Consider the following 14,203-nt stretch of genomic DNA (forward strand, 5'->3'; position numbering starts at 1 on the left):
CTGTCCAGGCTCCTCCTTGGGCTCCCTGCTTCCCATCAAGCCTCCTTCTGGTCCATTCCCCACAGCAGCTGCCCAAGCTGTCTTTCTGAAGCCATACCTGGCCCTGGCCTCCTTCATGCCTGCAAGTGATTGCCCATCACCTCGGAATAAGACCCAAACTCCAAAGCCCAACATTCAAGGCTCTCCATATGCCAGCCCTGCTGTGGATTAAATGCCCTCCCCCCCAACTCAGTGAAGCTTGAATTGTGTCCCCCAAGTTTTATGTATTAGAAACTTGGTCCCTACTGTGACTGTTGAGGGGGTGGGAAATCCTATTATGGTAATTGAAAGGGGCCTTGAAGAGGTGATTAGATCGTGGGACCATGCCATAGTGAATGGATTAAAAATGGTGGTCATAGCCACGGTTCTGAGGGCTTTAAAAGGAGAGTACAGGAGGAGCTATCTCTCTCTGCTCTGCCATTTCCTGCCATGTGAGACCCCTGGGTCACTGTCACCACCAACAAGACCCTCCCCAGATGTGTTCCCTGGACTTTGGACTTCCCAGCCTCTGAAACTGTAAGCAATAAATTTTGTTTTCTTGATAAATCACCTAGTTCTAGGTATTTTGTTATAAGCAACAGAAATGGACTAATACACCACTTTTCAAGTCTTATCTCCCAACTCTTCCCACTATTCAACCTTTCCTCCCTTGTTCTAGCACAGACCATGGAATGTTGAAGCCAAAGTGATTTGATTCAGGTCACATAACTAATAACAATTGCTACCATTTATTGAGGGTTTCCTTTGTGCTGGGGTATGTATACATAGTCACAATCAATCCATGAGGTAGTTACTATTATTGTTCCCATTTTATAAGTGATGACTGAGACTCAGAAATCATGTAATGTTCCTAAGGACACTTGGCTGGTAATACCACAATTGGGATTCATTCAGATTGTGTGACCACTGAACTATGCTACCTCCAAAGAAGTGGTTGGTGGAGCTAGGACTTAAATAAGATACCATCATTCATTCATTCAATAGACACATATTAAGCACCTACTATGTGCCAGGCAGTGCTCTCATTGTGCCATTACAGTGCTCTGGGATTAAAGTAAGGTTGACAATGATGAATAACATGAAATAAAAATTTAAAGAAAAAGATAAAAATAAGAGGCTTTCAGAATAAGAACAGCCCAACCCTTGTCCTGAAACCTCTAACCTATCCACTCCACCAACAACCAGGTCTGATTGTGTTTCCCCATGCTTAAAATACTTCAGGGCCTTTGTAGGTATAACACTAAATCCAGGAGCCATAAAAGAGAGAGTTGATGATTTGCTGATGTTAAAAAAAAAATTTTTTTTTTCACCATGGGCGAAAAAAATCCATGGACAAAGTCAAAAGATAAACTGGAAAACAATATTGGAAACTCATATCACAAAAAGCTGTTTCTGTTTTTGGCATTTTTGGGGGTGGCTGGCTGATACAGGGATCCGAACCTTTGACCTTGGTGTTATTGGCTCCACTTTCTACCAAGTGAGCTAACCAGCCAGCCCACAATTTCTATTTTATTTTTTTTCTTTTCTTGGTGGCTGGCTGGTATGGGAATACAAACCTGTTACTTGGGTGATATAAGGCTATACCCTAACCCTAACTGCCCAGCCCTTAAGTTTCTTAACACATAAAAAGTTCTTACAGTTCAAAGAGGAAAAATACGATTAACTTGACAAAAATATTTAAAAGGGACAGCTTACTGAAAAAAATCTATATAAGGTGCTCAACCTCATTTATAATAAGAAAAAGGCAAATTACTACTATAAGAAGTGTGGGTTTTTGTCCATCATGTTGGAAAAAATAAAATGTTTGATAACACACTCAGTTGGCGAAGATGTGGAGAAATGGTTCCTATCAGACATTGCTGGTGAAAGTGTAACTTTGAGCGGCCTCTGTGGAGGACACCATCACTAGATCTGTCAAGTTATGAATATAAACAACCAAATACACACATGGAAAAAAATTGTAAATATATTTATGACTAAATATATATATGACTATAAATAAATGTAAATATATATATATGACTATAAATCTAGCAATTCCCCTACTAGGGCTTTACACTATCCTTATACTTACACATGTATCGAATTATTTATATACAATATTTTTCATGGAAGCATTATTATAGCAAAATATTATAAACAAAAATTAATTGAATAAATTATGACGTATCTATGAAAAAGTTTACCACATAGTAGTTAAGAAAGAGATGGCTCTTTATACACTGACATGAAACAATCTGGAGCAAGACACAGAACAAAGTCTTTAGTATGTTACCATTTGTGGTGATTTGAAAATATGTCCACAAATTCTTTGATATGCCTCCCTTCACAAGGGGAGCCTAATTCTCCTCCTCTTGAATGTGGGCTGGATTTAGGAACTCACTTCTAATAACAGAATGTGGCAGAATTGATGGTATGTGATGTCTGACGTTAGGACATAAAAGGCAGTGTGATAGCCAAAACAATCTTGAAAAAAAAGAACAAAGTTGGAGGATTCACACTTCCTGATTTCAAAACTGACTGCAAAGCAACAGTAATCAAGACAGTCTGGAACTGGCTTAAGGACAGATATACAGATCAGTGGAAAAGAATTGAGAGTCTAGAAATTAACCTACACATTACAGTCAGTTGCTTTTGACAAGAGTACCAAGACAATTCAATGGAGAAAGAATAGTCATTTCAATAAATGGTGCTGGGACAACTGGACAGCCATATGCAAAAGAAGGAAGTTGGATCAGTACCTCACACCACATATAAAACTTAATTTGTGGGCTGGCTGTAGCTCAGTTGGTTAGAGCACAATGTGTTACACCTAGGTCAAGGGTTCAGATCCCCATACGTGCCAGCCACCAAAAAAATTTTTTTAATTGAAAAAGAAAAGAAAAGCTGAAAATTGAGCAGAACAGGGACACAGAGGAAAGAAAAGAGAAGATATAGACCAACATGGGAAGGGGAGCAGAGCTAGGAACTCTGGAAAGCAAGCGGTCACTTTTTTTAATGATACACAAAACAAAAGAGAGAGTTCTGAACTTAGGCTTTCCTGAACCTTACTTTATCAGGAAAACCAATTCCACATAAAAATAACAGAAAAGTTTTTGAGGTGAAATCACATACAAAGTTATTACTATAAGAAAAAAGAGGGGGCTGGCCAGTTAGCTCCATTGGTTAGAGTGTGGTGCTGATAACACCAAGGTCCAGGATTCAATTCCTGTACTGGCCAGCCACACACACGCAAAAAACAAAAAACAAAAAAAATCCTCTTAGAAGAAAACATAGAGGTAAACTTTGTGACCTTGGATTTTTGGATCTGGCAATAACAAAATTAGATATGACACCAAAAGCTCAGGCAATGAAAGAAAGAAAAATAGATAAATCAGACTTTGTATAAACTTTAAACTTTTTTCCTTCAAAGAACACTATCAAGAAAGTGAAAAGATGACTCACAGAATGGAAGAAAGTTCATGGAGTTTGGATGTGTTGTCCCCTCCAAAATTCATGAGGAAATTTGATCCCCAATGTGGCAGTGCTTGAAACTGATTGAGTCATGGGGGTGGATCCCTCATGAATAGATTAATGCTCTCCCTGGGGGAGGGGGAATTAATGAGTGAGTTCTCGCTCTATTAGTTCCCACGAGAGCTCCTTGCTTAAAAGGACCCTGGCACCTACTCTCTCTCTCTTGCTTCCTCTCGCCATGTGATCTGCTCATACCCACCGTCAGCCTGCTATTTTCCACCATGAGTAGAATCAGCCTGAGGCCCGTGCCAGATGCAGCTGTCCCAGAATCGTAAGCCAAATAAACCTCTTTTCCTTATAAATTACCCAGTCTCAGGTAATTCTGTTATAGCAACACAAAACTGACTAAAACAAAAGTACACTATATGCAAATCATCTTTTTTTTTTTTCTTTTTAAGATGACCGGTAAAGGGATCTTAACCCTTGACTTGGTGGTGTCAGCACCACACTCTCCCAAGTGAGCTAACCAGCCATCCCTATATAGGGATCCGAACCCGTGGCCTTGGTGTTATCAGCACTGCACTCTCCCAAGTGAGCCACGGGCTGGCCTGCAAATCATATTTTTAATAAGAGAATTTTATCCAGAATATCTAAAGAACAGTTACAACTCAATAATAAAAAGACAAACTATATGAAAAATGGGCAAAGAATCTAAACAGACATTTCTCCAAAGAATATATACAAATGGCCAATAAGCACAGGAAAAGATTCTCAACACTGCTAATCATTAGGGAAATGCAAATCAAAACTACAGTGAGATACTACTTCATACCCAGTAGGATGACTGTAATCAAAAAGTGAGATAATCACAAGTATTGGTGAGGATATGGAAAAATAGGGACCCTCATACAATGGTGGTGGGAATGTAAAAGGTCCAACCACTATGGAAAACAACCTGGCAGTTCCTCAAAATGTTAAATATAGAGTTTTCATTTGACCCAGTGATAGAGTTTGGATACATTGTGCCCCCAAAGCTCATGTAGAAATCTGATCACCAGTGTGGCAATATTGGGAGCTGTTTTGGTCATGGGGGTAGATCTCTCATGAATAGATTAACACCCAGTGGGGAGGAGGGGAAGTGAGTGAGTTCTCGCTCTATTAGTTTCCACAAGGGCTGGTTGTTTAAAGGACCCTGGCACCTTCCCCCCGCCCCTTCCTCTCATCACACAATCTTGGCACCCACTGGCTGCCTGCCATTTTCCACCATGAGTGGAAGCACCTTGAGGCCCACACCTCTCAGCATCGTGAGCCAAATAAGCCTCTTTTCTTTATAAATTACCCAGTCTCAGGTATTCTGTTATAGCAACATAAAAACAGACTAATACACCCAGCAATTCCACTTCTAGGTATATACCTGAGAGAAATGAAAGCATGTGTCTACACAAGAAGTTGTACGTGAATGTTTATATACCATTATTCATAGTAGCCAAAAGGTGGAAACAACCCAAATGTCCATCAACTGATGACTGGATAAGCAAACTGTTGTATGTCCCTACAATTTAATATTATTCAGCCATAAAAAGGAATGAAGTACCGATGCATGCTACAACATGAGTGAACCTTGAAAACATTATGTCAAGTGAAAGAGGTCAGTCACAAAAGACCATATATTATATGATCCTAGGGCTGGCCAGTGAGCTCAGTTGGTTAGAGTGTGGTGCTGATAACACCAAGGTCCAACAAAAAGAAAAGAAAAATAAAGATCCCATTGATATGAAATGTCCAGAAGAGGCTAATAATACAGGGACAGAAACTAAATTAGTGGATGCTTAGGGATGGGTAGGATGGGGGAAAGGGTATTAGAGGATGATAGCTAAAGTGTATGAGGTTTCTTCTTGAGGTGATGAAAATATCCTAAAATTGATTGTGGTGATGGTTAAACAACTCTGTGAACATACTAAAAACCACTGAGTCATTCACTTTATATGGGTAAATTGTATGACATATGAATTATATTTTAACAAAGTTGTTACCAAAAACGGTGGAGTGGGTTGGCAGATGGCTTCTTCCTCTCTACCCCCCACCCCTTTTTTTAATTTGGTCCAACTTTATTGAAACCTGTTACAGAAGACAATTCAGATAAGAACCATTGTGTGTGGTTTTAAGACCCATAGAAATAAGTTATGTTAAAAGAATATAAAATACATTAATTCAAAATGAACAACATATTCTCATTTAAATTAAATGGTTGCAAATGGTTTCTTCCTAAGCACTTACAACTAGTTATAGCTTTTTGTAAAACCCAGATAACCACTTTGAATTTGAGAAAATCTGCACTTACTGTACATGGAAGACACCCACAGTGGGGGTACTTCGGCCCCCAACTTCCACAAACTACCAGAAGTTAGAAGATACTTGGCTGCTAGATGAAAAAACTTCACATTTTTTCATATCAGGGCAAATTATGCTAGACAAGCAGTTTTAAATGAGCAATAGCTCACATATATTAGAGAAAAATCACCTCTTGCTTTCCAATGCAAAATAAATTCTCTAGACTCCCCTGTCTATAGAGACCATCAGCTCACTATTAAGGCTTGGACCTCAAGAAGGACAATTTGGGAAAAAATGAAAACAGACTTCAATATGAGAATTGGCTGTAGTAGGCTTTTCCTGCAGGAAGCTTCGCTGATTGTTTTTCTTAAGCATTCTCTCAGTCTTCATGCTCTTTTGGGGGTTAATGGGGGGGGGCTGGCAGGTACAGAGATTGAACCCTGGACCTTGGTATTATCAGCAGCATATTCTAACCAACTGAGCTAACCTGCCAGCCCTTCCAAGCTCTTTTTTAAACACACTCCATTCCCAAGATCACTCTGAAAACTTAAAAAATGAATTTGATGGCCCTGACAGCAATCTTCATTATATATGAAGGCAGTGTTTCAACTCATGTCTCTCGATATTTCATCCCATTTCCTACTGACACCGTCCCCCCACCCCTTAGAGTATTTCTCTGCATTGCATTACAAACCCTTACTTTTTCTTAGCTTTAGGTATAACATTTTTCTGTTAGTAAACACTTTTCAAGTCTACACCTAACTTCCTGATACATAAAGCATGGAAGCAGGTGGTGTCCCCTGGGACTGTCTAAAGCTTACTTTTGCATAAACTATTTAGGAAGGTCCCTTGACCTCCAAGTTTGCATTTAGAGATTACAATTCAACATGGAAAACAAATTCGGTTGTCAAACACCTGTTTCTAATTTAGACTAAAGCTATATACCATACAGCAAAACTCTGCATATTAAACTTTATCTCATGCAAACTTAATATTTAAAAGAGTTATTCCAGGCTCCAATGTAGATCACAAACCTACTTAGACTCAAACATGGTAAAACAAATTTTTTAATTTTCCCACTCTTCCTAAAAGAGGTGTGGTCTTTTTGGCTGACAAATCAATCAATGTTATAAATCAGGAACACAATTTTTGACCTGGTAACAGAAAATCATTCTGGTAACCTGGCACATGGCCAAGATTCTACGACTAGAATTAAAGGCATTCTTTTGAATTTTGTCCCTTAATAATTTTTAGAGGAAAATCATGGAGAGGCTTCCAGCTCAGTAGAGACACTGATCAAAGCTTGCTAAAAATGGGTTGGTTTGTAGACCTTGGGTAATGTTCTTCAACAAATTCAATAGGTCAAAGAGTGAGTTTTTCACTGATGGAACACTTCTCTCTCTCTATCTATCTATCTCTCCTCCCCTTTTTCTCTCCCCCTTTCTCTCTCATCACTCATTCTAAGGTCTTCTGCCAACACTCACATGGATGAGCTCAGTGGATCCTTCAGCCCCAGTCAGTCTTCAGGTGACTATAGCCCCAGCTGAGGTCTTGGTTGCAACTCACTACATGAGAGACCTTGAGCCAGAACTACCAACCCAACTAAGCTGCTCTCAAACTCCTGTAACTCATAGAAACACAGATAATAAATGCTTGTTGCTTTCAGCCACTAAGTTTTGGGGTAATGTGTTATGCAGCAACTAATTTACCATTATGTAACTATTTATGGAATTTCTGGGAACGATACTCAAGAAACCGGTAATGTGGCTGCCTCTGAGAGAAACAATGGGGGATGAGGGTGGAAAGGAGACTTACATCTGACTGGATACACTTCTGACTTTTTGAATTATGTATCATGGGCATGTATTAACTTTTCCATGAAGTCAATAGAAGTCTGGGAAAAAATAAAGCAATTTAAAAAGAACCTTTCAACTATCTGCTGCCTACAGATAAAGCCTAAACTCCTTACCATGACTCAGAAGGCCTCTAGGATCCAGCTCCTGCCCACCTCCCCTGTCTCAGCTCTTACCTCTCCTTGCCCTAATTGCTCATAGTCCCCCAAACACACCAACTATTCCCACCTCCGCACCTTTGATCATACTGTCCCCTCTGCCTGGCTTGCCCTGCTCTTTCCTACTCATAATTCAGTTCAAATGTTGTTACCCTTTTTGGAATACTCCCTGGCTGTCCTTAATTGTATTAGAAGTCCCCTTCATGCCCCCATTTCCCTATTATGATTCAATAATTTCGTGTGTCATACCATACTGTGATGATCAGTTTTCTTTCCTGCCTCCCCCAGTAGACTGTGAGCTCCCTGGGAGCAAGGACTCTTACCCAGGATTCCCAGAGCTTTGCACAGTGCCTGACACACACAGGAGGCCTTCAGTAAAGGGCTGATGTGAGAAAGAAAGGAAAGGGGTAGGGAGAGAGGGAGGGAGATAAATGCTGGCAGGCAGGGAGGGAAGGAAGTGAAATGGAGGAGAGGAGGGAGGAAGGGAGACCTGGAGGAGGAGAAAAGAAATGAGGGAGGGAGGAGAGAAATTCTCCCGATGTGCTTAGCAGTGTCATGCACACACAACAAAGACCTATTGGACTGATAAAATCCCAAATCAAATCTGAACCAAAATGCAAGGAAATGGAGAGAAATGTGGATGTATATCCTAAGCGGCAGTGATGGCAGCTCCTGTGATTGCTGCTCCTAGCCCAGAGACTCCCAGTGATTAAAGACCTGCATCTGGAAAGCTGGAAGATACTCACCTCTGGATCTCACCATCCAGCCCCCTGCTGCCACCTCCCACCCCAGCTCTCCCCCAGCTTCCATTCCATGTCACACACTGTTCTCTGCTGTGACCCAAGCACCAGGGCAGTGCCTGGCACATAGTAGGCACTTAATATTGAATGAATTGTGGTCAGAATCATCTCCTTTCAGTGGAAAGAGGAGGGACCTAGGTTCAAGCCCTACTCTGTGACCATGAACTTTTCTCTTCTCTCTGGGACTCAGTTCTCTCGCCTGTGAAATGAGGGGGTTGAGCAAGCTAATTGGTAAGATCCTTCCCAGCTGACAGCTTGTAACTTCTTAAGTTACAACTTCTGTGATCATCCCAGCAAGCACAAACTCTGAGCACCAAGGACTCCTCACAATCGGCTCTTCACTTGGATTCCATCACAAGAACAACAGCGACCATTTATTAGTGCTCACCAGGAACCACACTCAACACTTTACTCCCATCGTTTCATTTATTTCTTTCCACCACCCTCTGAAGTAGGTGCAATAATAATCTCCTTCACAGATGAGGAAACTGAGATTCAGAGAGGCAAACCCACTTATCCAAGGCCACACAGCTGGGAAGTGGCACAGTAGGGATTCTAAGCCCTCTGCACTTAAACTCCTGCCCCACACTGCCCCCTCTGGCCCTCAACCAGCCTTCAGCTGAGTCTCAACTCCAGGTGCGAACACCCCCACCCCAACCCCCATCACCCCACCTCCACCCTCACCCCCACCCCCACCACCCCTCCCCCACTCCCCACCAGCTTACCTCTCCCAGCCCATAGGTAACATTTAGTACACAGAGCTTACAGCTCTAAATTGTAATTTGCGTATGCACTTCCTGCATTCCAGTCCAGTGCTAAGAATAGGTTCTAGATCAATCTAGACTTGCATTGAGTTTCAGCTCCACCTTCTACTAGATGTGTGACCTTTGAGCAATTCATTTTAACAGCTGAAAATTAAATGACACAATGAACGTGAAAATGTCTAGCATAGATACTGGCCCATTGCATGTTCTCAGGAAATGAGAATGACTAGCAGACATCTCCGAAGAAGCCCTGAGGAGCTGACGCCTAATTCCATCAACAGCCACGTGGCTCTTCCATCTCTCTACATATGGCTTTTCTGGCAAAAACCTCCTGCCACTATCTCCATCATTAATTTTCCTTTAACCAAAAGCTTGGGCTTTCAATTAAGACAGATCAAGTTACAGTCCTGGCTGCACCATTTACCACCTGTATGACCTTGGAAAAATGACTTTTTCCTCTTTGAAGCTCAATTTTCTCATCTATAAAATATGAATAATGGTACCTCTCCACAGGATTGTTGTGAGGATTAAATAATATTATGCATGTAAAATGTTTAACACATGGTCTAGCGTATGGTAAAGGCTCAGAAAATGTTAAATATTTTTCTTGAATATTAATAATAGTCATAGCAGCTTCCAATTAACTACTGATTAAAGTCCAGATTCCTTGATCCAGCACACTATGGCTTCCAGCATTCCTTCCTGGCCTCTCATCCTGCTGTCCTCCATGTGGATGCCATAGTCACGCCACACATGGCTTTTTTGCCTCTTTGTCTCCATCTTCCTCTCCATTCAGAATGTTCTCCCACACTTCGCACCTGTCAACACCCTGCCCAGCTCAAGCCTCACTTCCAACTAAGCCAGCAGCCACCTCTGTTGCTGTGGGTTTCCACAGCACATACAGCCCAGCACATATTAGTGTGTATTAGTATGTGTATATTAGTCCGGCACATGTTAGACAGCCCGAGGGGAAGCTTCTGTCTGCACTTGTCTTACCCGCAGTACACCATTTCCAGTTATCACACTTGACTTACCTTTGTGGGAAAGGACCTTTCTCCACTATCAGTCCACATTTTGTTCCAGGGATGGGCATGTGATTCAGGTCTTAGACAAAGTCATTATGATTAATTAAGAGGTGGGCACTTGACCAAAGCTGGGCCAATGAGAATCATCCCTGGAACTTTTCCTGGAATTATTTTTTTCCCACAGGCATTGCTAAACTGAAGAGATGTGAATTCACATCTGCCAGGAGCCTTATTTGTCAGCTTCAAAAGAGAAGTGGACTTAAGATGAGTGAACACAGAGGAACCAAGAAATGGAAAGAGATAGATTCTTCATGGTATTATTTGAGAATCTGAATCCAACCATGCCTGAAACCAGATACTCTTGACTTTCAAGTTGAGTGAGCCAATAAACCCTACCCTCTTTATTTTATTTTAATTCATTTAAGCTAGTTTGAGTTGGATTTCTGTCACTTGCCACTGAAAGATTGCTGACCAGTACTCATACAGTGACCCTATTAGTCGGTAAGCTTCCTGAGAGCAGGGACTGCATTTTATAGACCTAAGATCCTTGGGGGTAGGGATGATATCTTATGCATCTCAGTATTGCAGTACCTAGCACAGGGATGACCACAGAGCAGGTGAGGAATAAACAAAGAAATAAATATCTCTTTGTATTTTCCCAATGGTCCAGTGCTCTGTACTTAAAAGACTCTAAAATACTTGAATAAAAGTTCACTGGAACAAGAATCATATGACATGTATCAGATTCTTGTCTGGCATAATCAAAGCACCATAGGGCTGAAAGAGATACTTTAAATCAACTCACTAATTGCCTCCAGTTACCCATTGTACAAATGGGAAAACTGAGATTTAAACTAAAAAAAAAACTTAACCTGAATGGTGAGTCACAGGCATAGTCAGCCAAGAACCCCCATCCCAACACTCGGAGTCCGTGCTCTGGCCTCTGTCCTGGTGTCACTTTATTAAGCAAAGTGAATTGACCCAGAGAACTCAGAAATCTCTAAGCAAAGTGAATAAACTCCCCAACTCTGCCAAGTGCCCCTCAGCCCACAAGGGAGGGGCAGTAACACAAAGGAAAGTGCCCTGGGCCAGGAGTCAAGAAACCCAGGCCTTAGACCTAGTTTGCTCCCTCACTGGCTGTGTGACATTGGGTAAGCCCTTCAGTTCTCTACACTCAGTTTTATCTCTCTAAAATAAGTGATGGGAAGGTGGAATCTGAAGGAGCTGATCTCTAAAATCCCTGAAATTCTATGATTACATGGGGGTTGTTGGACAGTTCATCAAATCCTCAAGATTAAACCCACATGGATTACAGAGAATTTGAAGGCCAAGAGGTCAGCAACCCATCTGCAGACTCCAAATAAAGGTTGATGAATTGGGGGTTCCAGCTTGACTTTGGAAGAAAAATAGAGTGGAAATACATATCGTTTCTCTAGTACCACTGAGAAATGTGGACAGATGCACCTTACATCCTAAAATTCTCCTTCCTCACCCCCTTTAGAGATTCTAAAATATCCACATCTAAGTTGAATGGGGTGAAATGAATTTGAAACAAGCCCATTACAATGTCCACATCTGAATATATACTGTCTTCTTCAAGGTAGTCCTTTTAGTAATTTAGGCAATTCTTTCACTGGGGCAGTAATTCCTCTCTGCATTTGTATATCTTTTCTTTTCTTTTCTTTTTCTTTCTTTTTTTGGGGTGTGTGTGTGTGTTTTGTTTTTGTCTTTGTTTTTCCCCTGCATTTGTAAAAGTCTCCTTGGGGAAGCAAGCCAGCCTTGTGACTTTGTCCTTACATTTTGGTTTTTATCCCAAGTGACAGTTCTCAATTTGATCACCCATCATATTATCTACAGTTGACCCTGTGTGATTTTCAGCCATTTTCAAAAATCACATTCCTCCTTCAAAAGATGGAGGTTTCCCCTCAATGAAGATATTCAAGAGAATACACCCCGTGCTCCAAAGACAATTCCCTATAATGCTTTGAGTAGTGGAATCATCAGCAAGTGATATAACACCTCCTCTGGGGGTTTCTTTTGTAAAGGCAAACATTTGTTGAATGTCCTGAGGTGATTATTTTAAAAATCATCTCTACTATATGATTATCACATTTTTCCTTCTCTTTCTCATCCCTGAAGCACCCCAAACTTTTTCCTAGCCTTCACCAGTCCTCCTCCCCCATCCTGCCATCCCCTGACCCCACTTTTTGCAGATCAACTCTCTTCCCTCTCAGCAAATAGGCAAACGCCCAAGTTTCTGAGTCTTCAAAATCTGTCTTCGATCGAAAGGTGGGCAGAGGTGTGGGACTCTAATGGATCCTGGAAAACCGTCTCAGCATTTCTTGTTCCCAAGTGGCCCTTCTCTAGTTCTTAGGGCAAGATGACTGTCTTAGCCAAATATTTCAGAGGGTCCCAGGGACTCATTCCCACTGGGCATGGCACCAGAACCCTTCCTGCTTTGGGGGGCGGGGAGGATGAAGAATGCTCTCCAGAGACCCATGTTGCCAGGTGCTGTCAACCACTCACATGTCAAACATTGGATGGACTCTATAGACAGCCTGTTTCCCCCACCCCTACACACACACACACACACACACACACACACACACACACACACTTATCACAGACTTTAAAGTTTACAGGACACTGTTTCATTTGTCCTCTTGGAATCCTCAACATTGTTTTACAGATGAGGAAACCGAGCCTCAGAGAAATAAAGAAAAACACCTAAGTTGATAATGTCAGCAAGTTGGAGGTCCAAGCCGGATCTCTCCATTTCCCATCTCAAGCTTTTTTCAATATAATAGAAATCACACCTAGAGTAATCCATCATTCAGATAAATATTTCCCCTAAGACAGCCAAAAGAGACTCTTAGAGACACTAACATAATGCTAACCAGTCAATACAGGTGGTCTGCCCATATCCAAGCACACAGACCCAAATACCCAATTCTAAGGCTCTGCGCCTGCCCTAAGGTGCCTCTCTCTCATTGAATCCCCTACCCAGTGGCTGCTGAGGGTCAGCCAAAGAGGGGAGTGTCTTAACACAGAGGGACAGAATCTATCTCTGACTCCTCCAAGAAGAGAACCTGTCAGGAAGGAGCCCCCGTTCTCGGCGCCTGTTCTGGGGGTTCCGCCCCCGCCCCTACCCTACCTGCCAAGAGCTGCATCCAGGCACAGATCTTGTAGACCGTGGCGGTGTTGCAGAAGAAGAAAAGCGCAAAGCAGGTGATGCAGCCGAGGATCAGCACCATGGAGAGCAGCACGAAGAAGGCGGCCGCCTTGAAGGCGCTGGACGGGATGGTGCTGAAGTCGGTGAAGGAGCCCCGGCAGGTGAGCTCGCGGCCGGCCAGGCCGCTGCCCACGCAGTAGTGGAAGAGGCCGAAGTAGCCAGGCTTGGGGGTGCTTACGCTGTCGCCCACCCAGTAGGGCTGGATGAAGACCACCACGTTGATGATGGCGAAGCAGATGGTGAAGATGGCCCACAGCACGCCGATGGCCCGCGAGTTCCGCATGTAGTGCTCATGGTAGAGCTTGGAGGCCTCCTGCGAGGGCAGCATGGTGCCCGGGACGGACCGCCGGGCTGCCGGGCGGGAGCTGGGGACGCACGCGAGAAGTAGCCCTGAGTCAAGGGACTCGCGAGGGCGGGGCCTGGGGCGGGGAAATGAGGAAGGGGTCACAAGAGTGTTGGGGCGGTGTGGGGGGGCACTGGCAAAGATCTAGTAGGGGGCTTAGGAAGGGACCATGTGTAAGTTGGGGGGCCCTGGGATGAGAATACGG

General features: G+C 42.7%; 1 protein-coding gene across 1 annotated transcript in view; it reads right to left on the reverse strand.

Moving 5' to 3' along the window:
• LHFPL4 (LHFPL tetraspan subfamily member 4) overlaps window positions 1-13,983 on the reverse strand; it is a 38,317-nt gene extending 24,334 nt beyond the window's left edge. The window contains exon 1 of the mRNA XM_063115295.1: window positions 13,578-13,983. Coding sequence (XP_062971365.1) covers window positions 13,578-13,983 — 406 coding nt within the window. The remainder of the gene's footprint in view (window positions 1-13,577) is intronic.
• Between the last annotated feature and the right edge of the window lie 220 nt (window positions 13,984-14,203).

The sequence above is a fragment of the Cynocephalus volans genome, chromosome 11 (genome assembly GCF_027409185.1).
Source record: "Cynocephalus volans isolate mCynVol1 chromosome 11, mCynVol1.pri, whole genome shotgun sequence".
In the NCBI taxonomy this organism is placed as follows: Eukaryota; Metazoa; Chordata; class Mammalia; order Dermoptera; family Cynocephalidae; genus Cynocephalus; species Cynocephalus volans.